At 39.7% G+C, this 25,922-nt stretch overlaps 2 protein-coding genes across 5 annotated transcripts in view; one reads left to right on the top strand and one right to left on the bottom strand.

Moving 5' to 3' along the window:
* LOC146459752 (phosphatidylglycerophosphatase and protein-tyrosine phosphatase 1-like) overlaps window positions 1–25,922 on the bottom strand; it is a 74,822-nt gene that overhangs the window by 8,665 nt on the left and 40,235 nt on the right. Inside the window, exon 4 of one of the 2 annotated variants that reach the window (XM_085089017.1) lies at window positions 15,541–15,805. The exons of the other annotated variant lie outside the window; for it this stretch is intronic. Within the exon in view, the coding sequence (XP_084945143.1) occupies window positions 15,659–15,805 (147 nt within the window). The 3' untranslated portion in view covers window positions 15,541–15,658. Of the gene's footprint in view, window positions 1–15,540; window positions 15,806–25,922 lie in introns of those variants that run through there. 2 annotated transcript variants of the gene reach the window in all.
* The window catches only part of LOC146459753 (uncharacterized), a 59,941-nt gene that overhangs the window by 1,858 nt on the left and 32,161 nt on the right, over window positions 1–25,922 (top strand). The window contains exons 2-13 of one of the 3 annotated variants that reach the window (XR_014857824.1): window positions 958–1,008; window positions 1,660–1,778; window positions 2,581–2,742; window positions 2,863–2,940; window positions 3,309–3,376; window positions 3,681–3,840; window positions 4,329–4,490; window positions 4,912–4,989; window positions 5,393–5,460; window positions 6,111–6,224; window positions 7,492–11,886; window positions 12,390–12,587. Coding sequence is in view for 2 of the 3 variants with exons in the window: in XM_085088998.1 (XP_084945124.1) it covers window positions 1,688–1,778; window positions 2,581–2,742; window positions 2,863–2,940; window positions 3,309–3,376; window positions 3,681–3,840; window positions 4,329–4,490; window positions 4,912–4,989; window positions 5,393–5,460; window positions 6,111–6,224 (981 nt within the window). In the remaining variant the exon portion in view is untranslated. The remainder of the gene's footprint in view (window positions 1–957; window positions 1,009–1,659; window positions 1,779–2,580; window positions 2,743–2,862; window positions 2,941–3,308; window positions 3,377–3,680; window positions 3,841–4,328; window positions 4,491–4,911; window positions 4,990–5,392; window positions 5,461–6,110; window positions 6,225–7,491; window positions 11,887–12,389; window positions 12,588–25,922) is intronic. The other 2 variants (XM_085088998.1, XM_085088997.1) reach the window with 2 other exon arrangements.

The following is a 25,922-nucleotide window of genomic DNA, read 5'->3' as shown; positions in this document are numbered from 1 at the left end:
AAACTGAATGTAGGAGCGAACTTTTTATTCTGAATTAGAAAATGTTCGTAGAAGGAAAATTCGAAACAAAATACTTTGCTAAAAAGACATTTAAAAAACATTGCTTGACTAAAAGTAAAACATGAACAGTCGATTGATGAGACTGTCATAGAGAATCATCGAACGCAGAAATTCTGCGAAACGGCCGTGACGCCACTCAAACGTGTTAAAAAACGGGCATACACGATCCCTGCGTGCAAGAAATCGCAACGTAGTATTATAAGCGTGAGCTTTCTTTCCCGACTGCATTTATGCTTCCGAAGGCCAACACTCATGAAAAACAACTACCTAAACTTATGACATTGTCTGGGAAATACATCGACTCGAGTAAAGTAATCTGAAGATGTGATATGAGGACAAACACGTAAGGAAACCTAGTTTTATCTTCAGTAGAATCCATTTAGAACGAATTAATAGTCGCCTTTAGAATATTCAGTGTGTCTGTGAAAAAAAAGGAAGAAGTTTTTAATTTATCTTGAACCATAAAACCATGATTTTCCTTTATACGTCTTTTATAATAAACAAATTTGCAAGTATCGTCAGATTGTGTGACCAGCATAGCTTATTTGTTTCCTTTTTCGTGATCTTTGGTCAACGTTTTTATAGTCATGAGTTGAGCTCACTACGTGTAGTTAACACGTCAAAGAAACGTTTACCTGAGTCGTGAATGTGAAGTGAAATGTGCATTTTGAAAACTACCCAGGTATATAATTTTTCCCTCTACACCAACCCGAGTCTTACTTTAACGTCTAAAAGACTTTTTAGTGATTAATTTTTTTCCTTGGCGTAGTCAGTAAGTTGCTTTTCGTAGAAGTTTTTTTGAATGTTTTGTCTCTTTGTAACTGTTAATAACTGTTTTGTATTTCATATAACAACAACTGATTACTAATCTGGGCGAATAACAATTTTATCCTCTAGCTGGGCACCCTTGCATGTCCCGAGATGTAAATCATACTTTGTGCTACTGAGGTAGGTATTAATTTCGTCCACTGTATTCGACTTTTAGCCTGACTGGAATAAGAACGTCAGCCCAGCTATTTTAATCCTATCCAGATCGGTATTTTTTGGTCTTCTGGGGCCTTCGATGGGCGAAGGGAGAAGGGGGCGAGGATTGGGGGCGGGGGGGGGGGGGGGGGGGGGAGGGAGGGGAGGGGACTCTTGATGACACCGTAAGTATTAAAGCAGTGACGCTTAGGGGGTGAATACTGCTTTTCTCTGAGATCCGCAAAGGACTTTAGATGACGTGTACTACTCGGTCTGGTTTCTTTCTTCTTCGTTGCTCCTTTTGTTTTAATCAAAATTAACTGTAAATAGTTACTAGAGGTTAACTCGAAAACCTTACGGTTCCTTTAGCCTCTAGGCTTCAATTACCTAAATTACTATTGTCATTATTCTCTTTAATTAACCTGTGAAGTATATAACGATCCCCTGTAATTAGTCAAAGTGTGAGTTAATAAATATTGTTGTTGTTGTTGTTGTTGTTGTTAATGATTTTCCGAACTCAAGGTGACCATCTTGGTCCTCTTTGTTTTTCTTTGACTTTAGAACTCACTGATGTTTCCTTAATACAGCCATTTCTGTTTTCTACAAAAAAGGAGCTTATAAATATTCGATCCATAGCCGTTTTAGGAAGGAAGTTCCATCACTCATGGCGAGGAGTCCAACCCAAGCTGAAATTGACAATGACGTCACACCAGCTGATGAGGAAACGCTGGATTTTGATGACGCCACTTTAAGAGGTGAGAAGAAACATGTTACTTCCTTTTTCCGAAGACCTAAAGAGGCGCCCCAATATTAATCCTCCCCTGGATAACATGCGCTGCAGGAATATATTGGACAGTGGGTCCTGGACATAATCCTTTCCCCGAAAAAGGCTAGAGCTATAGCCACAAAGATGGGCTTTTCTCTTACTATTCTGCAAAAATAAAATTCTATCCAAAAGTTCGATTTTTTTTTCATCTTGCTGTGTGTCCACGTCGTTAAAATTCCAGTTTCAAAAGCATTTTGTTAAATAGAACATGACTCAATTCATCATTAAACGGGCCCTTTGACCTAAAGTGGTTATACTAAAACTTGCTTTTCTTTGCGCGTTTTTTAAAAGTCCCCACTTGACCAGGAATTACAGACACTCTAATTTGATGTAGATTGGTAGATTGGTATGAATGAGGGATTATGGGACCGTCTGGGTCGAGGAAAAGACATTTTGCCAACCAACTAAGGAGTTCTTTCAACGTTTCTTTCGCGTACCTTTTGTTTAATTTCCTTTGCTTAAACCATATTTTTCTTGCGGAAAACTGTAACTGCCGTTTTAAATTAAAGATTCCATTTCTTCTCCAGAGGATTCCACAATTAATCTCTTACTCGTACCGAACTCCTTATGGTTTCTGGAGTTTGAATAAATCCCAATCACTCCTTTCCCACACATCATTTTTTTATACAAAATTACAACAGTTTGACACTTTCACTATGCTTCGTACTTGTCCCCCCGCCGCTCATCCTAGAATAAGAGCACAAACCTTCTGTTAATTTTCTTTGTTTCAGCTATAGCAGAGGTTTACTACACTGAAGGCAATGAGAGATACAGAGAGGATGATCTCACCAACGCGATTCACTTCTACACGGAGGGAATTCAAGTGAACTGCAAGGATGAAGAACTGAAGGCCGAACTGTACAGCAACAGGGCGGTCGCATATTTTTGTTTAGGTCAGTATTTTTAACATGTTTTAGGCTTTGCCTAACCAAGGTGTTTTAATATCGCAACTTTAAAGAGTACGTTAAAATTAAACCTTTTTAATGTATTACCTCTCGTCTCTTCTTCTTCAGGAAATTATAATGATTCGCTGAATGATGCTAAAGTTTCTACTGATTTACAGCCGTCATTGTTAAAAGCAATCGTGACAGGTACGATATTTCTAAAAACAACAACAACAACAAAAACACTGTACATTCCTTTTCACCGAGGCGCCGTAGTTTGTTGTGCCAAAGTTCAAATTTTTAACACCGCTAAATGTTACATTCCCTGAAAATTGATGTTGTACTTATAGGGGTTTAAGTGATGCATCATAATTTTTACAATACTGTTTATATAAATGTCACGTACAAATTTTAGTATTTTGAGTTTAAAGATATCAGTAAAGCTTACCCAGGATAAAACATCAAGGGTGGCATTTTCTTGGTGTCCTTAAAAGTACCCCTAAGGGAATATTATATGAACCACCCCATTTTTTAAGAGAAAATTATTCCAAACTAATATTATTCTGTTTTATTAGGAGCAAGTGCCTGTGTTCAGCTGAATCAGTTTGAGGAAGCCACCACGTGGTGTGAAAAAGGATTAGCCGTATCCTTTACAGATGCTACAACGATGAATTGGGATCAAAATTCAAATTTTATGATTTTCCTTCATTCATGCTTTTCTGTACCACCACGCGCAAGAATAATTAAAGAAATGATTTTTTTTTTACTTTCCCTGATAATGTCAATGCTATGGTTTCTCTTTAATTCCCGAAAACCAAAACAAACAAATGAGAAAATCAAGATACCTTACAAATATGACTTTATGCTTATAGTAGTTTGACGGTTTAGTTAACTATTGATAACTTTTTCAACTATTATCGATCTTACAAGTCTTGACTTGAAGTAAGATTGACAAGAACAACCAGACGTTGTTAGAATTAAGGTGCCAGTCTTTCAATGAACAAAAAAAGCTACGAGATGCAGGCGGAGAGGACAATGCAAATGAATCTGACATCACAACTGCTACTGAGAAAACACTGAATACTGATGATGAAACTACTTTAAGAGGTGAGGAATTTTAGTAATGATTCTCTTCCTGAAAAACAAATGGCCTCCCCCCCTCCCCATTATAGACCGTGATATCTTGTTTTTGACCCCCTCCCTCCCCCCCTTACCCTTAACAAAAATTTACCGTTGTATCTTTATAATTTGTTTTATACCATTTTGGCATTTCTTTAATTTTAACGTACAGTGTACTGTGCGGAAAAATATATCATGTAGCGTTAATGTTGCAGATGAGAAGAACGAGAAAGCATGAACTAGCCCCACTCCGACCCGCAAGCTAAGGAACTCAAAAAAGCCCTGAAGAAAATCAGTAAAATTGCCTGACGTTACTAACGCTAAAAATGTGCTTTGGAACAGTTTACGTTGTTTATAATGACTTACAATATGCCGCAGTAGCAAAAAGGACTGCACTAGCATCACCTTAACAACGCCAAGTTTCTTAACCTTTACATAGGAAAATGCAAGATGTCTTTTATCTTCTTTCATTTCAGCCGCAGCAGAGCTCTTTAAGAATGAGGGCAATGATCAATTCAGAAAGAAAGATTTCAGCAATGCCATATTGCTTTACACCAAAGGAATCAAAGTGAACTGCAAGGATGAAGAACTGAACGCCAAACTGTACAGCAACAGAGCAACAGCACATTTTAATCTGGGTGAGAAGTTTTGAGATTTTCACAGTTTTGTAAACTTAATGTCTTTCCACAAACAGTTAAGATATAAAAGATCAAACACGAGGAAGAGTGTTTCCTCCGATTTCCAAACATCGAGAAGTAGGTTGGAAAAACGAGGCGCAGCCGAGTTTTTTTTTTAACCAACTTTGAGGTATTTGGAAATAGGTGGAAACACTCTTTCGAGTGTTTGATATGAGCTTCTCAAACTATTGATAATTCTTGGAGAAATTCGAAGCAAAAGTTCCCAAAATTTTATGATAATTAAGATCACATTTCCAAACCTCCTTCACGGTAGTGATTTCCTTTGTTTTCTCTTCATGAATTAGTAATGAGTTTGAGAATCATATGTGTTAATCGTGCGCTGGTCAACATCTTATATTTCTTTTCATTGATTTTTGCGCAGGTAAATTCCATTATTCACTAAGTGATGCAAAGAGTGCCACTGACTTGCAACCGTCTTACGTCAAAGCGATTTTTACAGGTAAGAGACACCTAAGAAAACGGTTGGAAATTTACGTTGTTATTCTAATTTAAGTCCAATGAGCGCGTGGCTCGTATTTGCTTTGCAATAGTGTTAAAACAAATAGCACCTGAGGAAATCAGAGTTTTAAAATCTAGGAGAGCTTTTCGGGGCTTTAATAAGTGATTTAAGTGGTAAAAGCTTTATCAATTATTTCACAGCAGTCAGATGGGCATTACGTAATCTATAATCAGCTTTTGTTCACTGATATGTTAATTCTGCTGACTATACAGAGGCACGTGATCACGAAGGTGAACATTTTGCTAGAGTACTTATCGCATTTTTTAACTGATTGGTGGAGGCATTGTACAGTTCTAACATTAGTCAGGTTAAATTCCAAACTGACATCATTCTATTTTATTAGGAGCAAGCGCCTGTGTTCAGCTGAATCAGTTTGAGGAAGCCATCACGTGGTGCGATAAGGGATTAGCCGTATCCTTCATTGTACACAAACAAATAAAAAGAAAAATAGATATTTTCAAGTTTTGCAAAGTTTATTATATAACAGAAACTTGACGTATCCTCTGTCATTTCTATGTGCAAACTAGGAATCATAACATACTTTTGCTAGAAGCGTGGTGCTCCAAGCGGGAACCAGATACAGGCAAAGAAAACAATAAAAGTTGAACGAAAAATTTTCGTTAGCTGCGTGGCACTATCAGTGGAAAGTCAAAGATTTTTCCACTGATCAGAAGGGCTAAGCCCGAAACGTCTGGACTTATTTTAACATGATGGCACTCAACACTCGTATTCGAGAACTATATTTTATCTTAAACTGCTTAAAGAAAAAAATAGTTCTCAGAAAGTTACAAGTGAACTTATTAATTTCCAGTTTTTATTGCTTTGAAGTGCCTTTTTTGACTTTTTTTTTTTCTTTGAAAGAAAAAGGGCAAAGGTTTTTGATCGAAATATAGCTAAGTTCACTTTTACTTCAAATGTACAGTTTTAACAAAAGTCCAGCCGTTCTATGAAATTTTTTTAATTCTAAATGGCAACTCATTATTACTGGTATTTATCGTAAGGGTTTTGAAATTTGTTATGGTCTTTATTTGGGACGTATTAGAAATCTTGACCAAAGTAAGATTGACAAGAACAACCAGAAGTTGCTGGAGATAAGGGGTAGGTCGGTGAGCGAGCAAAACAAGCTGCAAGGTACTGGGGAAAAGGCAGCGAAGGATCCGTCAGAAACTCAAACAGTAAGTTTGATAAACAGTAATTCAAGTTTAATTTAGTTTTATTGGTTAGTAAAAACAATTTTATTAGCAACGCTTGAAGAACATCCAAGCGGTTTTCGATTGAATATCGCAAAAGTAAAACAAACGTTAGTACTCTGGCCAAGCACAAAAAATATAAACAGCACAATGAAACAATCAGAATTCGATGCAAATTAATGTGGCCGTTGCCGGGCGCGGGAAACACAAGCTACATTCAAGCATGTGACTGATGGGTCTTTGATTGGCTCCTCGATGAATGAGAAAGTGGAGCGAACTTTGTCAACCAATCATAGGTCGCAGTAAAGCAAACCCAAAGAAAACGCAAAATTATTTTCGATACTCAACTGAAAACATTTGGCAACGCGACGTTTGGGTTGTATCATGGAGTGTAAAAAACACGAACCTCTCCAGCTTCCGTAGAAAGAAATCCTAATTGTTCTGAGACTGCATGAGGAAGTGCCTGGATTTCACAATGATGCTTCAAAATCTATTGATAGTGATCAGAGTGACAATCAGTTAGCGGCTAGATCTGTCAGCGCCTCTTGACACGATAAATCGACATATACGGTCATCTGAAAGTTGCCTTGCCAAAAGGCCTGGTGCAAACTCATTTTCTGAATTCCATTAGCAGAGATACGAACTCTAAGGCGAAACAATTTCAATGTTGATTTTTTTCTTGCGCTTTAGCTTTTGTTGTCCAAGGCATGGCTTGAGGCTTGAATAACTGGAAGCCGGTTATTAGGAAACTGACTAAAATACTCTTATGCATTGAAGACGTGTTAGAGGGCTTGGGTGGGAAGTGAAGTTAGAAAATTCCATGAACGTTTTGATTTCTGTTGCTCACTGTTTAGTAATGAAAAGAATCAGATCGGCTTCCAAATAAAGCTCGTTTCATTTACTTGTCTTGGCTCTATAACAGTGGCTAGATAAGCACAAATTTTTCGTATTGGACTCGCTTCGCTTTGCCGCTCTGGCCGTGGGGAATATATATATTTTCCTAACCCATCGTCATAATTAAGTGATATTTTGTCTCCAGGACATGAAATTCTGGCTCACTTAACTGGGAAAGAGGAACAAGAAGAATTAAAAGAGAATAAATGAAAAAAAAAAAGGCAAACTTAGAAAAGATCTCCGTGATAAAATCTGTTAAAACATGTTTAAACATTTAAAATTTGAAACTTTAAGCACATGTCTCTCTTTTTCAGTATCATTGTCTTTAGATGGTTGTTTTTCTCTATTATTACCAAAGGCGATGAACCATGTCTCAAGTGAAGGAACGGCGTGTGGTAATCTAGTTGACCATTATCACAAACTCGTAGATTACAAAAAAGCCATAGAGTACCATGAACGTGACCTAGAAATGGCAAGAAAAGTGGGAGACGTCTCAACTGAAGGAGTGGCGTATTGTAACTTAGGCAGTGATTATCATGGACTCGGAGATTTCCAAAAAGCCATTCACTACCATGAACGTTGCCTAGAAATCGCAAGAAAAATGGGAAACGTCTCTAATGAAGGAGCGGCGTATGGTAATCTAGGTAGCGACTATCATGGACTGGGAGATTTCAAGAAAGCCATTCACTACCATGAACGTTACCTAGAAATCGCTAGAGAAGTGGGAAATGTCTCAAATGAAAGAAAGGCGTATGGTAATCTAGGTAGCGATTATTATGGACTCGGAGATTTCCAAAAAGCCATCCACTACCATGAACGTTGCCTAGAAATCGCAAGAAAAGTGGGAAACGTCTCAAGTGAAGGAACGGCGTATGGTAATCTAGGTAGCGATTATCATGGACTCGGAGATTTCCAAAAAGCCATCCACTACCATGAACGTTGCCTAGAAATCGCAAGAAAAGTGCGAAACGTCTCAAGTGAAGGAGTGGTGTATGGTAATCTAGGTAGCGATTATCATGGACTCGGAGATTTACAAAAAGCCAACCACTACCATGAACGTTGCCTAGAAATCGCGAGAAAAGTGGGAAACGTCTCAAGTGAAGGAACGGCGTATGGTAATCTAGGTAGCTATTATCATGGACTAGGAGATTTCCAAAAAGCCATCCACTACCATGAACGTTGCCTAGAAATCGCAAGAAAAGTGGGAAACGTCTCATGTGAAGGAACGGCGTATGGTAATCTAGGTAGCGATTATCACGAACTCGGAGATTTCCAAAAAGCCATACACTACCATGAACGTTACCTAGAAATCGCAAGAAAAGTGGGAAACGGCTCAATGGAAGGAGTGGCGTGTAGTGATCTAGGTGGCGATTATCATGGACTTGGAGATTTCAAAAACGCCATACATTACCATGAACGTTGCCTAGAAATCGCAAGAAAAATGGGAGACGTCTCAAGCGAAGGAACGGCGTATGGTAATCTAGGCAACGATTATCAAAAACTCGGAGATTTCAAAAACGCCATACATTACTATGAATGTTGCCTGGAAATCGCAAGAAAAGTGGGAGACGTTTCAAGTGAAGGAAATTGGTATGGCTGTCTAGGCACTGCTTACCACAAACTCGGAGATTTCAAAAAAGCCATAGAGTACCATGAACGTGACCTAGAAATCGCAAGAAAAGTGGGAGACGTCTCAAGTGAAGGAGTGGCGTACGGTAATCTAGGCACCGATTATCACCAACTTGGAGATTTCAAAAAAGCCATAGAGTACCATGAACGTAGCCTAGAAATCGCAAGAAAAGTGGGAGACGTTTCAAGTGAACGAGTGGCTTATGGTACTCTAGGCAACGATTATCACAAACTCGGAGATCTCAAAAAAGCCATAGAGTACCATGAACGTGGAATAGAAATCGCGGGAAAAGTGGTAGACGCCTCACTAGGAGTGGCGTATGGTAATCTAGGCAACGATTATCTGGGTCTCGGAGATTTTGAAAAAGCCTTGCAATACCATGAACGTCACCTACAAATCGCAAAAAAAGTGGGAGATGTCTCAAGTGAAGGAACAGCGTATGGCAATCTAGGCGACGATTATTACACACTCAGGGATTTCAAACAAGCCATACAGCACCATAAAGGTCGCCTAGAAATCGCAAGAAAAGTGGGAGACGTCTCAATGGAAGGAGGGGCGTATAGTGATCTAGGCAGCGATTATCACGAACTCGGAGATTTCAAAAAAGCCATACATTTCCATGAATGTTGCCTAGAAATCGCAAGAAAACTGGGAGACATCTCACGTGAAAAATATTCGTGTGGTTGTCTAGGCAGCGCTTACCACGAACTCGGAGATTTCAAACAAGCGATACATTACCATGAATGTTCCCTGGAAATCGCAAGAAAAGTGGGAGACGTCTCACGTGAAGGAAATTCGTATGGTAATCTAGGCAGCGATTACCACAAACTCGGTGATTTCCAAAAAGCCATTCAGTATCATGAACGTGACCTAGAAATCGCAAGGAAAGTGGGAGACGTCTTAGGTGAAGGAGTGGCGTATGGTAATCTAGGCAGTGATTATCACAAACTTGGAGATTTCAAAAAAGCCATCCACTACCATGAACGTAGCCTAAAAATCGCAAGAAAAGAGGGAGACGTGTCACTTGAAGGAACAGCGTATGGTAATCTAGGCAACGATTACCACAAACTCGGAGATTTCAAACAAGCCATACATTACCATGAATGTTGCCTAGAAATCGCAAGAAAACTGGGAGAAGTCTCAAGTAAAGGAATGGTGTATGGTAATCTAGGTCGCGATTATCATGGACTCGGAGATTTCCAAAAAGCTATCCACTACTATAAAAGTAACCTAGAAATCGCAAGAAAAGTGGGAAACGTCTCAATGGAAGGAGAGGCGTATAGTGATCTAGGCAGCCATTATCAGGACCTTAGAGATTTCCAAAAAGCCATATACTACCATGAACTTCACCTTGGAATCGCAAGAAAAGTGGGAGACGTCTCAATGGAAGGAAAAGCGTATGGTAATCTAGGTAATGATTATCACATTCTCGGAGATTTCGAAAAAGCAATCCACTACCATGAACGTCGCCTTGAAATCGCAACAAAAGTGGGAGACGTCTCAAGTGAAGCAAGTGCGTGTTGCAATCTAGGATGCGATTATTACAAAATCAAAGATTTCAACAACGCCATACACTACCATGAGCTATGCTTAGAAATCGCGAAGGAAGTGGGAGAGAGAGTTGTAATTGGCCGATGCTTTCATCACCTTGGAATAGCCTTTCAATCACTTGGTTTTTTGTGCAAAGCTGTAGACTGTCATCAACACAGTATTAAAACTTTGAATGATGTAAGGCGCGATCTTGGATTGAATGATGACTGGAAGGTGAGCTTGCGCAATTTGTACAAAAACGCATACGTTAGTTTATGGCGTTTGTTGTTAGCGCAAGACAAGATTGTGGAGGCCCTTTTATCTGCTGAGCAGGGACGTGCACAGGCTCTGAATGATCTCATGGAGTTCAAGTATACATCCAAACATGACCCAGCGGAATATGACACGGAAATAGGAACTATGCCTGACATTTTAAATGGTTTTGCTTCTAATACAGTTTTCTTAGCGCTTGAACGCCAAGAAGTCATTTTTTGGGTTTTTCAGAAAGGAAAGGATGTTCAGTTAAGAAGAAAACAGATTCCCGATGGTCAAGTTGATGCCGATGATTTCTTGGACACTGCAATGAAGAAAATTCGTGGAAGAAATGTAGTCGAGTGTGAGAATCGTTCATTAACTATGACGAGAGACGAAAACCTTGCAGATGAGAGATCCCCTCCCGATGAGAGACAAAATCAGTCCTCCAATTCCCGGAATAGTGCTTTAAGTTTATTATATGAGACTCTCATTAGTCCCATCCAAGATTTATTACTTCACAGTGAAGTAATATTCGTCCCTGAGGGTCCATTGTGTTTGGCTCCTTTCGCTGCATTCATGGACTCAGATTCAAAGTACCTCTGCGAATCCTTCAGAGTGCGTATGATTCCATCGCTGACGAGTTTAAAATTGATCACAGATTGTCCCGCTGATTACCACAGTAAGAGTGGGGCGCTGATCGTGGGTGATCCTTGGATCCAAGAGGTTACTTTGAAGGGAGAGAAGTTTGAGCAGCTGTCATTCGCACGAAAAGAAGCGCAGATGATTGGACGAATACTTCACACTACACCGTTAATTGGAAGACAAGCAACGAAGAATGAAGTATTGAAACGGCTCTCCTCGGTTGCTTTGGTGCACATTGCTGCACATGGGCAAATGGAAACAGGAGAAATTCTCCTAGCACCAAATCCTTCACCGGCATCACGGACTCCTATCGAGGAAGACTTCGTTTTAACAATGAAAGATGTGCTGAATGTTCAGATGCGAGCAAGGCTGGTTGTACTGAGTTGCTGTCATAGTGCTCGTGGGAAGATTAAGGCTGAGGGTGTGGTTGGCATCGCACGGGCATTTTTGGGTGCTGGTGCTCGGTCTGTTCTGGTGTCATTGTGGGCGATTGATGACGAGGCTACTATGGAGTTCATGAAAATATTCTACCAGCACTTAATGAAAGGTGAAAGTGCTAGTACAGCTCTGAACCAAGCCATGAAATCCATGAAAGAATCTGACGAGTTTAGCACAGTGGATCACTGGGCTCCGTTTGTACTCATTGGTGATGACGCCACACTAGAATTAGGCGGAGAAGAGTAGCTGACCTGCTCTGTGAGTACACTGATCAACGTTTGAATAAGAGAATTGGCCAGCTCTCCTTGATCATTTTTTTTTTAGCTCATTTTATTTAGCGTTTAATTTTGAAACCTATTTCAATTGAATGGAAAAAAGTCTAAAAGTTTTCAATGGAACAGTTTCCCTGTTCATCACTTTGGTTCGGGAAGAATACCGACAGTCTTTGTTAGCATTTACGATTTTTGTGCCATTGGAAATTTTCCGTTTCTCCCCTGTAAAATGTTCGCTCGAAAATTAGTAGCCTTTTGTGGTTTCTTGCTTATACGCGAAATATTTTTTCTTCATTGACGCGATTTTTTGGACAGTTTTTAAGGCATGAGGAATTATATGGCTTAATCTGAAAGAGACGCAGACTAACACATGCAAGAAATGTTGAAGAAAAGCACTCCGCCTCTGCAAGACTGTTATGGATAATTGTTGCAGACGTTTGTTGCTGTCACTCAAATTTACCTTCAATTCTTGGTGTTTTTGCTTTTTAGCTGCTGAACACACAGCCGTTATAAATGAAGAAAAGACCAACACATCATTTATTACGGCTTACATGATGGAGAATCATCAAGACAAGACAAGGATGGCTAGGAACTCGTGCAAGAGACTGTAAATACTTGCTGCCGTTTTTTTTTTTTTAATTATCGTGTGATTTCGATTATTTTGAAGTCGTTATTATATACCGTACAGTTAATTACAAACGTTTTTAGATAAGGATTGGACACTTTACACAGTTTTGAAACATTTTCTCTACGAAATTGTCTTAACATTTTTTATCAATAAACTTCTGTGCTTAAAGGCAGTATTTAGATTGGTTCATGGTTACCTAGTGTAGGAGTTGCCAAATTCCTCAATGGGTTGGAAAAACCTTGCAATTTGAGAATCAAATTAGACGTGAAGTATCTGAGACTTTTTTTTTTCTTGATTGCTTAAATAGAATTACAGTACACTGGTAGAAAAAGATTAAATTTTAGTTTATCATTTATGCAAGAAAACGGGTGTCTAGAATACAAAAACTGACTGCTCTTCATCATAGACGTGATTACCTCATAAATTGCAATGTAGTGTACATAGATTTCATTTAATGTATACAGGGTACTTTGACTTTATTTAGTTTTCACTGATGTAACCCGTCAATTCGGTAAATCACTACAAGAGAGTTCAATAAAATATTATCATTACTACTCTTATTGTTATTATTATTAAATTTTTTTCTGTTACAACTTCCATTTCACTCAGATGTCAATAGTAAGGCACTGTTATTTTTTTTCTCAATTAAAAGTACTTAATGTTTATTTCATCAATTATAACTTTTATAGAATGGCAATAGCAAGAAAAGAGCAAAAAATCATAAAAAATTAAAGTGCCTAGAATCGAGCTGAAAGAATGAGGGCAGAAACGTTAGAATTAATGTTTTGTGACGTAAATGAAAATATTTTGTCTTTATATCTTTTATACACAAATTAAACTGAGTGCTTAATAAAGACAATATGAAAATCATATAGAAATATTCAGAAAGCTTTCATCACATTTTTGAATTAGCAATTGCTTCTGCAAAACTGAATTATTCTCACTCTTGAGCACAGTTTGCTTGTTTCGAAAATTGCAGTTTCACGTAATCTTTTGTAGATGTTCTCGCAGATAAGCCACACTCCCGATTTTGAGCGAAAATTGCAAGCAAAAAAAGTACGGCTTATATGCCAGTGTTTACGGTATTGAGTTTTTTTTTTTCAGTAAACAAGGTGTGGTCTAAGGTGACAATGTTACTCACGTACAGATAACATTGCCGAAAATAATACAGTAGTTTGGAACCTAATTTAGGCTGGTTATTTAGTGTCTACGGCACACTAATTTTAAATTAGACTAACTCGCAAGGAAATTTCCATTAAATATTATTAAAATAAACTGTTTTTCCAGGGCAGACGTTACTCGAGTGATCCAAAACATTGACTTGGGACAGAAAAAAGTACCAGGGCCTTCATGAATCTATGTAGAAAATTGTAAATGGTATAAATGATGGATATCTTTTCCCAAGTTTGTAAGATCCCCGTACACGTGCTTTCTCCTGCCAGCTTTCCTCTGGTCTTTGATCTGTTTTTGTTGTTGTTGTTGTTGTTTTTTTTGCGGGAGGTGGTCCCTCCCTCAACGAGAGTACGCGGCCGAAACTTTGTAATAAAGTAGTTCATAGTTCTCTAACCTGATGGTATTTATTTTGCTAAACATTGCAGTGGAGAAAATATCAAAAGAGAACCCAAAAGGGTAAGAGTGCGAGCTGGAAACGAGATCCCACGTGGGGCACCCACCCGGAAAAAAGAATTGAAACACATGACAAATAAGTAAAGATAGAAGATGATTGAGGATGATGTGATCATTTGAATTATCGTTTACCGCCAAAGGCAAATAAGAACATGAAACAACAATAGAAGAAACCTCAGTATACAGGAGATGCTTCTCATGTCACTGGATAACCACTCATGATCAGTACACTTTATTTAGTTTAACTTCAGAATGTTAACGAGCATACCTTAGTATAGCTTATTTAGTTTCAGAGTGTTGACATGTTGAAAAGTAATAAAAAGGTTCTTTGAAAGAGGACGTCGACGGTTTACTTTTTCTGCGGAAAGGTAAATTAAGACAACTAAGCTGGACATTTGTTCAGTAACGGAGCTTACACATTTCGCCACACGTTGTAAGAATCACAGAGATCTCAGAGAGAAGCTGTGGTAACGTGTTTTGGTCGTTAGACTTTCATTCTGTCACAGCGTCATTTCCTTGGGAAAGTAAACTTTTTCCTCATTGCCTCTATATTTCTATCTTTGGGGGATAACTTCAAACCTGTGCTCTGTTACAGAAATGCAACAAAATGCGAGGGACTAGTTTCCGTTCACAAAACTGGGACCTTGAAATTGACCAATCAGTTTAATTGATAAAAACCATGTATTTTCAAAAATGTGAGAATTTGAATAGCTATTTATCTTTGATGAGGAACTTTTCCTTGTATCGTCCATCCCCACCCAGGTGTACGAGTGGAAGCTCTGGGATTTGCAATCAAAACTAGTACCCTATTCAGGAGGGTGAAGTGGGGCATACTTCTGGTCTTCTCGTGATTTAGAAACTGCGGGACATAACAATGGGCATCCCTGACACTTGCAGCTGGAGTAATTAGACCTTGCCAGACCTCAAATGAGGTTTTTAATCAAATGTTACCAGGTTTTTCTAATCCATCAAACACTTTGTCGTGTGTGTGATTTGTCAAAATGTTTCACGTGACACAACTCAAACTGGGAGATATAAGATGATATTACCCTGGCAATCTCTCACAGTTTTCAAAAATTCCAATTACTGAGTAAGTGATGAAGCCATCCATTTCTGGCAAATAGAAATTGCGCTTTGATTTACGAGGATACTTTGTTTCCTTTTGTAACTGACAAAGAGCAGAACTTAGCATTTTTTTTCCAAACTGAAGAGTGAACATGGAGACCATTGACAGCCTTGTCTTACCAAACACTCTGTCTAATTTAATGCAAATGTGTGCTATTCATATTAAGGCCAACATTATACACATTCATACTAGTTGAGCTAATTTATTCAAATTTATCTCACAAAAGAAAGGATGTACCAAAACAATTAAATTATAGGCACAAAAAATGTAATGTAATGTGAGTTCTGACATCCATTCCACCTGCATACAAAGAGAGAAGTAAGGGTTTATGGCCAAATGTTTACCACAACACTTCACATCACAATAATCTTATAACAATTAATGTCCTGTGGTATGACGATTTTCCTGCTGCAACAGGTTTTGGTGAAACAATCTAATGGTCTCCCACTGCCGAGGAGAGAGCAGAATGTGAGGTCTTTTGCTTTTAATGTACTGATGAGCTCCTTCTGGCGTGAGACTCTTGGCCTGTTTTAAACAAAAATTACAAAATTAACTGGTCATTTAGCGGTTACAATGAAGCCCAGATTTAAAAAATTGAAGCTGTGATGACGAATTAAGAACTAATTCAATAAGCTAAGACAATTTTTTTTCCGAGGTGTGAAATAAGATACTTAGACCACCCCAACCTTAATTCAGCTTTGTCAACCAAGACATGTACAAAGAGTGGAGAGAGTGACCACAAGCTGACAGAATAAAACTTGTTGAGCAAGAAATTTGCTCTTGGCTTTGCTATATTTTTCATTCTTCTCCTGGGATCCAGACCATCATTTCCATTACAAGTACATGTATACAACTAGAGCAGTTGGTGGTGTGTAGTTGCAAAAAAGAAAGCTAAAAAAAACTACGGTGGCCCACAAGTATCACTTCACATACACCAAGTCACGGCACAACCACATCACTCACGGCACAACCACGCCAACTCACGGCACAACCGCGCCAACTCACGGCACAAACACGCCAACTCACGGCACAACCACGCCAACTCACGGCACAACCGCGCCAACTCACGGCACAAACACGCCAACTCACGGCACAAACACGCCAACTCACGGCACAACCGCGCCAACTTACGGCACAACCACGCCAACTCACGGCTCAAACAAGCCAACTCACGGCACAACCGCGCCAACTCACGGCACAACCGCGCCAACTCACGGCACAACCACGTCAACTCACGGCACAACTGCGCCAACTCACGGCACAAACACGCCAACTCACGGCACAACCACGCCAACTCACGGCACAACCGCGCCAACTCACGGCACAAACACGCCAACTCACGGCACAAACACGCCAACTCACGGCACAACCGCGCCAACTTACGGCACAACCACGCCAACTCACGGCTCAAACAAGCCAACTCACGGCACAACCGCGCCAACTCACGGCACAACCACGTCAACTCACGGCACAACCGCGCCAACTCACGGCACAAACACGCCAACTCACGGCACAACCACGCCAACTCACGGCACAACCGCGCCAACTCACGGCACAAACACGCCAACTCACGGCACAAACACGCCAACTCACGGCACAACCGCGCCAACTTACGGCACAACCACGCCAACTCACGGCTCAAACAAGCCAACTCACGGCACAACCGCGCCAACTCACGGCACAACCGCGCCAACTCACGGCACAACCACGCCAACTCACGGCACAACCGCGCCAACTCACGGCACAAACACGCCAACTCACGGCACAACCACGCCAACTCACGGCACAACCGCGCCAACTCACGGCACAAACACGCCAACTCACGGCACAACCACGCCAACTCACGGCACAACCGCGCCAACTCACGGCACAAACACGCCAACTCACGGCACAAACACGCCAACTCACGGCACAACCGCGCCAACTTACGGCACAACCACGCCAACTCACGGCTCAAACAAGCCAACTCACGGCACAACCACGCCAACTCACGGCACAACCACGCCAACTCACGGCACAACCACGCCAACTCACGGCACAACCGCGCCAACTCACGGCACAAACACGCCAACTCACGGCACAAACACGCCAACTCACGGCACAACCACGCAAACTCACGGCACAACCGCGCCAACTCACGGCCCAACCGCGCAAACTCACGGCACAACCGCGCCAACTCACGGCACAAACACGCCAACTCACGGCACAACCGCGCCAACTCACGGCACAACCGCGCCAGCTCACGGCACAAACACGCCAACTCACGGCACAAACACGCCAACTCACGGCACAACCGCGCCAACTCACGGCACAACCACACCAACTCACGGCATAACCGCGCCAACTCACGGCACAACCGCGCCAACTCACGGCCCAACCATGCCAACTCACGGCACAACCGCGCCAACTCACGGCACAAACACGCCAACTCACGGCACAACCGCGCCAGCTCACGGCACAAACACGCCAACTCACGGCACAAACACGCCAACTCACGGCACAACCGCGCCAATTCACGGCACAACCACACCAACTCACGGCATAACCGCGCCAACTCACGGCACAACCGGGCCAACTCACGGCACAACCACGCCAACTCACGGCACAAACACGCCAACTCACGGCACAACTGCAAGAGTTTTAACACGGCGGTAGTGAAATGCTAAGGCAGAAGTAAAATGCCACGGCAGGACTGTACTTGTTTCCACGATGCTTCATGTTTTCATCTACAAACTCCAGACGACGAAGTTTGTTCTGAGTGTTCTTTCGCTTTAAGTTCATTTCTATAGAGATCGAAAGATGTTTTGTCCAAGCTGTGACAAAGAAGTATCGTCCGAAGAAGCTAATTACTCAATACTGTCATCACTGTGGAAAAGGTAGGTTTTCGCTTACATCGATGAATTTATTTGTAATTGTGTATTTGTGTCAGTAGAGTTACGCTTGATTCTAACCACGTGGAAACCTAACGACCATTTTTAAATGTTTGAAAACTTACCACCACGCGATAAATTCAAATGTCAATCCTTACAAAATTGGATCTTAACCTTTGAGGACCTTTAATTTAGCTGACACGAGTGCTCTGTTTGTGTACGTTCCGTGGCTACTTCGTAATACCGTCGGATTCGTATGTCATTATATTTCGTGTACACTACTGGTAATTCAGGAGTAATTAGCCCTGTACTGCTACTTTATCGGAAATTAGTTTTTACAGCACAAGTATATACTATATGTAGTATACAATATCAGGAATATTTTATCCACAGTAACGCGGCAGGTAATGCGGAAAGATACAGCATATTACGTTACTTGCAGACAAATGTTAGAGGGGGGAGGGGCAGGCGAGGTTTTAGCCAGAAATTGAGGCATATACTATAGACTAGTATACCGGAACTGCAGTGAATGCTGGCTTGGGGAGGCAGGGGTGCTGTTATGATGGCAATAAGAAGGGAAGGTTGAAAGAGTTAAAAATGACCCATGGTGCCTATGTGAAACGGGAAAACGCAGTGATAACAAGAAACGTGTTTAACAACGGAAATGTGTATTTAAGCCTGGTTTACACGTACGACGCAAGCATAAGCATAAACACAAGCAAAAGCACAAGAAACCTACGTGTAAACCGGGACGACGCAAGCATAAGCACAAGCGCAAGGAAATAAAACTGAAAAACAGTGACAAGTTGTCAGCGTACATTCTAGTTACTCATGCGTTGCCATTTGCAAAATGGCGGCAGCAAATTTTTATGCTTCTGCGCTTGCGTATGTCACCTTATGCTTATGGTTATCGTATGTGTAAACATCCTTGTGCTTATGCTTATGCTTGCGTCGTACGTGTAAACCAGGCTTTAATGACATGTTGAAAGTAGAAAGGAAACAGAACTTACAATTGTATTTGTTTGAAACTATTGAATATACGATAAATTGTAGTGTCATTTTACTTTTTAAACGGTGGAACAGACTTCTGACTAATACTTCTTGTTACTAAGTACTTAACGTTCCTAAAACGCCGTCTATTAGGGTGATTACATAAAACCTGTGAAAAAACTACAAGGCTAAAAATATCGGACATTTGAAATATTGTTTCCTGTTGTACTTGTTTAGTTGAACACGTTCTAAAACCAAATGTGATATTCTAAAACGCCTTTTTTTGTACAAAATTGGCACTTTCGGATAAAAAAGTGCCAAAATATCAGGTAAAGTTTGCAATAATTAGGCTCGTATGGCTTATATTTGCCAACTTCCTAGTAGCACTTTCACAAATTGGGCCAGTATGCGCTGTTATTGCAACTTTTAGCCAATTCCAGCATGTCAGAAATAACAAGAATTGTTGTGAAAATTACCAGTTTAAGGTAGTATGGCATGTTTTTCACTAAATGTCCAACATTTTGCAAAAGCAAAGTGGCAAGAAATTAGCAATTAACTCATTTTATTGCCAGAAACAAAATGGCCATGGAAATTTCCAAGGCCATTTTTTCTTCCAAACACAAAATGGCCATGGAAATTTCCAAGGCCATTTTTTTTTCTTACAAACTCAAAATGGCCATGGAAATTTCCAAGGCCATTTTTTTTGCAAGCACAAAATGGCTATGGAAATTTCCAAGGCCATTTTTTTCTTATAAACTCAAAATGGCCATGGAAATTTCCAAGGCCATTTTTTGCAAAGACAAAATGGCTATGGAAATTTCCAAGGCCATTTTTTTTTTTTACAAACTCAAAATAGCCATGGAAATTTCCAATGCCAATGTTTACAAACGTTGTGTTTACAACGTCGTGGCGGGGGGAGGGAGGGGGAGGGGGAGGGTAGAAAATTACCATGGCCATTTCCAGCATTTCTGTGTGTTCTCTGCGGAGTAGAAATATTGAAAATCTAAACGGTTTTAAGCATTAGACATTTCTTCTGCTTGGCGCGTCCTAGAGTGTAGTGGATCGCGGATCCGTCTACTCTTTTGAACGAATTATAAATAACTGCACTTTGCCTGTTACATTAATTTCGGATCCTGGATCTCATCCTTACTTGTTCTTACGGGACTGATTTATCGGTTCGTGTGAACTTACATACAACGTGCTGGGACCCAAAGGTCATTGACATTTCTACAATAATAGTTATGAAATTCTCGCACGAGAGGATCTAGCACAGCTCATCACCACATGTCAGGGAGTCCCAAGTTGATGCAGATGAGAAACTAGTAATATACAACATTCAGAAACCAGCTGTTCTCAGTTGTGACCGTACAACGGCAATAATATATAAGCGGAAAGCCTTGTAACCGTTTCTCGGTGGACCACAAATATGCCACAAATGATTCTATGACAAAGGCCGGAAATGTCAGGGGGAATATGTAACATATTTCTTTTGTTAATGACTGTGTGCCGGCAGAGCTCGTCACAGAATTACACCAAAAAGGAAAAAAAAACATTACTTTGTACGTGAAAGACTTGATTTTACTTCTCAAGGCTCTTTTCTTCAAGAAAAGTAGCATGGGAGACTTCACACGAACCTAGTACGTGACGCAGTCGGTATCTGGGTTGTATACGCCTCACCACAACTGCCACTGTTGCGCCGACAAAGGGCTTATTTTGTTTTCCATCTGACTTAAGACGACACATATTCATTTCTCTGGACAAGCACATAGAACTCCGTGATCATCAGGCCATACAACTGCCTTTACAGCTTGTAATACAACGTTCGACAAAGAACAAAAGCTGATACAAATTTGGTGTGTACTACCTCGGATCCACGAACAGTGGATGAATCGGTTTTCAAAAACCAGAGATTAGGCCAGTGCGACTAAATCGTTGGAAGACATCTATCCCGCCGGGTCACGGTAAGAATGAAATCTTTCTTGTTTCTGCCATTAATAATAGGGTCTACAAAATATTCTTAACTTGCACAAATTTCTACATTATCCTTCTGAGTGGAATTTCAAGACCTTTAGATACTGAGGAATATTAATATGATAGGGAACCTGTATTCAGCGGGCACCCTGTATAAAATAAGCGGACAATAGCAAGGGTCCCAAGCCCGAGGGTGTCCGCTTAATACAAGTTTAATTTGACTGTATGACGAATATTAGAGCTCACTTCATGAAATTTTCATAGCTCCCCGCGACTATTACGTTAGATTTCTTCATGCCACTGGCGAAGCCTGCGCTCACCCGTCAACGCTCAGATGTCACTTTGTTTCAGTACGTTCCTTTAATTTATTGACTTGTTCGCGACTGATCTCCATTTTCGCTTTTCGACGAAAATCTTTTATTATTATTATTATTATTATTATTATTATTATTATTATTATTATTATTATCCTTTTTTTACATGGATATGTATTCCTTTTTCGCGCGAATGAACGGAAATAACTGATAACGTCCCTTCAACTTTTGAATCTATCAATTAGCCTTTTCGTACCGCGGGGCGAGTTGTTTAGTTACCGTTCACTACCTCCTCAGTAACCTAAACTAATGTTAAACTTTGGCGATTAAGTTGTGCTGATTTTGTGTTGTTACTTTAATTTTCAGGTGCAGTGAGAGTCACTTCTGCAATCCAAATTGCCCGGCTGTCGACTGTTGTGCCAAAATTAAAACGGCATGTGGGATATCAGATAGATAACTGAGATCAGAAATTAAAATAAAAAACCTCATTTGATTTAAACAGATAATTAGTACAGAGTGGACAAAAATCTAATGGATTAAATTTTTTAAACATTTCAGCAGTTTGTTTTCAATTTAGTAATAGTAGAGTATTATCGAGCACTTAATGTCATCCATGCCACAAGATTTCATGTTTTTTTATGTTATCGTGGTGTTCGTTCTATATTTCTTTGCATCATTTTTTTGTGTAAAGAAAGGGCAATTTGTAAAATGGAGAATATGTCTTGGAAGAGGTTAAAAGTAAAGTCGAAAAATTTTCACTGCCCATCATTCATGTTAGTAGTTTTCCAATGACCTTTACGCTCGACATTTAGAAATTCATCCAGAAAAATAACGATGCAGTTTCAATGTTCAATTTGTACTTCTGCTAAAAAATGACGTTGGAAATTTTGCCTTGGTATCAAAACCGACGTGGAAACTTCCATGGCCTTTTTGCCTTTATATCAAAACCGATGTGGAAATTTCTACTGCCATTTTGCCTTTGTATCAAAAACGACGTGGAAATTTCCATGGCCATTTTGCCTTTGCATCAAAACCGACGTGGAAATTTCCATGGCCATTTTGCCTATGTATCAAAAACGACGTGGAAATTTCCATGGCCATTTTTCATTTTATTTTTGTTGATGGAAGGCAGCATATTCTGAAAAACGACATTTTTCGCAATATCTTGCAAAACAAAGCAAAAGTTTGGCAACAAATACCCTCTATTAGTGAAAAATTGCAAACATACGTTCGAATTTGGTAAAATTTACTTCTTTTATGCAAACTTTTTACATACGACTAGCCGATTAACCCAAATCTTGCAAAAATACGATAAAAGTGTCACATTTTTACTAGAATTGGGCTATTTTAGAATACGACGGAAGGTTTTAGAACGTGTTGTTGGTAAGATAATGAATCTAACTTTTGTTTTACGCCGGGGCATGTAAACATACACCATGTGATCAAGCCTGGAACGAGGCGTATAACCATGGCATTGTTGATGCACCAAGTGATCAAGTTTAGAACGAAGCGTGAAAATTCACACCAAAGGAAGCAATGGAAAACTAAAGTTTACTGACCTTGCAGTGAAAACAATGATTCGCTTAAAAAAAATCTGATAGAAAATAAAATGTTGTTTACATGTAAGCATGTTATTTGAAAACGACTAACATCAAGTAAAACATTTGAAATGCTTATGTTATTCATGACTTAAGCTGAGCTAAACTGCTCTTCGTCTTCGTCTTCGAGAACTCGCCGTTCTCGCTTTGAAAGCCATTTTAGTGCTCATGCTCTGATTGGCTGGATTGTTCCACTCTAGACTTCCCGAAGGAGATTACACTAAATTGAATGTGTTCACAGGAATGATTACTGTAAGAACATTGTAATATCCATATTGTGACCACAGATTTTGAAAGATCTAGTAGCCCAGAAAGGAGAGACCTGGGACATTTTTCAACCAATCTCAATTCTCCCCCCTTTCAGCATAAAAACCAAAAAAAATCAAGCAACAGCCAAAATTAACACCAGAAAGCAATTAAGTAGTATATAAAAATCAGAAAAAAATCAAAAATCCGACCACTTTTTCAAAAAAAAGTGTCCCAAATCAAGTAAACGTGCTTCACAACATTTTCAGAGGAAACCGCTTAAGACTTCCTTTCTTGTGGCGAATTGAAATATTACGTCAGCTTTAGAGGAAGTCAAAAGTAAAAACTTCCTAACCGAAGAAAAATAGTATCACGTTTGTTCGATTACATCATGTTAAAACCACTTGATTGGTCATCCTTTGACAGGATTGACTTCCTTTTTCTTTTATAAAAGAGCAATCAACGCATTTTCGCATCAATTTTAAAATGGCTGATGATGGGGAAATGTTGTGGGATGACACTTGTGGTACTGAATTGCTTGGCGTTGCAACAAATTTAACTATCTCTAAAGAACAAGAAGCAATACTGAAGGAATATATTAACTACCACGATGAAATGAAAACATTTCTTGAGACCTGTCTTGATAAAGGACAAAAAGAAGATGAAATCGCGGCGAGTGTTTACTTCAAAGAAAACAAACCAAGCAAACCGAAAGCGAGTCTTGGAAACTTGTTTGGGCACAGAAGTCGGAGACACCAACAAACTGTGGAAGAAATGCATGAATTTCTGAAATCAAGAATCATAAATCAGCAACTTCAAGAAGCAGAGCCTGCTTTTAACTCTTCTGTTTACCAAAGTTGGGAAGAAATTTCACTTCAAATAGAAAAACACATACTCTTCGGTAAACATAAAAAAAATCAAGCTCTTGTTGCGGACATCAATCTTGGTCTTCTCTTGGAAAGTGGATCACAAATTTATCAAAGGGAAAAAATTATCAAGCGCGTGACTGGAACTTTCGATAAGTGGATTACAAATAACACAGACATTTCTGTTCGTCATGCAAGAAGACTTAGAGCTTTGGCAAAGGCTTTACAACCATTTCCACGCTTGAAAAAACTTGATTTAACAACAACAGAGATGTGCAACAACCTATCAAATATTCTCAAAGTTCTTGAGATTCCTGAGTTTAAAACCTTTTGGTCACAAACAACTTGAAACTTTTTTTATCGTTGCCAAGAAAACGATGCCTTAGAAACAGCGGCCATAAATGTCCGCCGTTGCCAAGAAAACGATGCCTTAGAAACAGCGGCCATAAATGTCCGCCGTTGTCAAGAAAACAATGCCTTAGAAACAGCGGCCATAAATGTCCGCCGTTGTCAAGAAAACAATGCCTTAGAAACAGTGGCCATAAATGTCCGCCGTTGCCAAGAAAACGATGCCTTAGAAACAGTGGCCATAAATGTCCGCCGTTGCCAAGAAAACAATGCCTTAGAAACAGCGGCCATAAATGTCCGCCGTTGCCAAGAAAAAAAATGTCTTTAAAACTAAATAAAATGATTTTTATTTCATACGCTTGTGATGTTTATTTTTCACCAAACTAAAATTTACATATCTTCTTTGGATATGTAAATTAATCGCTTTTAATTTTTTTCCCGCAAAACAAACAACGAAAAACCTCCTGATCTCTTCTCAAATTCAACTCTCAACTCGTTACGTCGAGAAGTGATCCGAGTTTTTTTTGATATTTTTTTTTAATCTCCTCTTTCAAGGCTTCAACATCAACTGGCTTCGTCTCAGGCTCACTCTTCACTTTCACTTCCTTCATTTGTTTATTTCGAAGTCTCTCTTTCATCGAAAAATATTTTTCAACCTCTCGCAAAATCAAGTCAAACTCGCCATCAGAAATAAATCCATCCTTCAATGCTTTTGAAATCAAACGACTCACTGACAAATGCGACGATTCAGCGAGAGAAATAGTCTTTTCATGTTTTCGCACTTTATTCTCGCAATTTTGACTCCCGGCCATTGAAGCCGATGATATGAGGGTCGTGATCAATGCTGTCAAACTCAAAGGAACTCCGACAGCAATCCCGATTCCACTCAATGAAGTTCCAACACTGCTTGATGCCAACACGGTTGTCAAAAATACTGAAACGGATGTTATTTTCGAAGCGATTAATTTTGCTCTCTTGTATTTTTTGCTCACTCGTTTGTAATGAGAAATTTCGCCTTCGAGTTGTTTTTGACAATCACAAATCTTTTTCAATCTGAATTGCGCAACGTCGCTTCGCTCGCTCACTTCGTTCGCTTCGAGAGAAGGATAAAGTTGTGGCGCACTTGGAATAATATTTTGTTCACTCATATTTTATTAAAAGATCTCAAATAATTTCAAATTCAAATCTCAACGGAAGCCCATTAAAATCGATGAACTCACCAGTTTCTTCCGTCACTGTGATTCGCAAAGAATCGATTATTTTTTTCCCACCTGCTATTTTCCGAAACGGGCTATGTTTTGATGAATATTCAACTCTTTCGAAAGGACTTCCTTTGATGTCAAAACACGCCAAAACATTTGAAGGTTTTTCATTGAAAAAATTTTCGTTTTTATCAACAAGATCGCAGTTGATGAAGAGGTTGTTGAATGAAGCCAAAC

The sequence above is a fragment of the Pavona decussata genome, unplaced genomic scaffold (assembly GCF_977016875.1).
Source record: "Pavona decussata unplaced genomic scaffold, jaPavDecu1.1 SCAFFOLD_217, whole genome shotgun sequence".
Classification (NCBI taxonomy): domain Eukaryota; kingdom Metazoa; phylum Cnidaria; class Anthozoa; order Scleractinia; family Agariciidae; genus Pavona; species Pavona decussata.
This window is presented reverse-complemented; position numbering and strand designations above follow the sequence as displayed.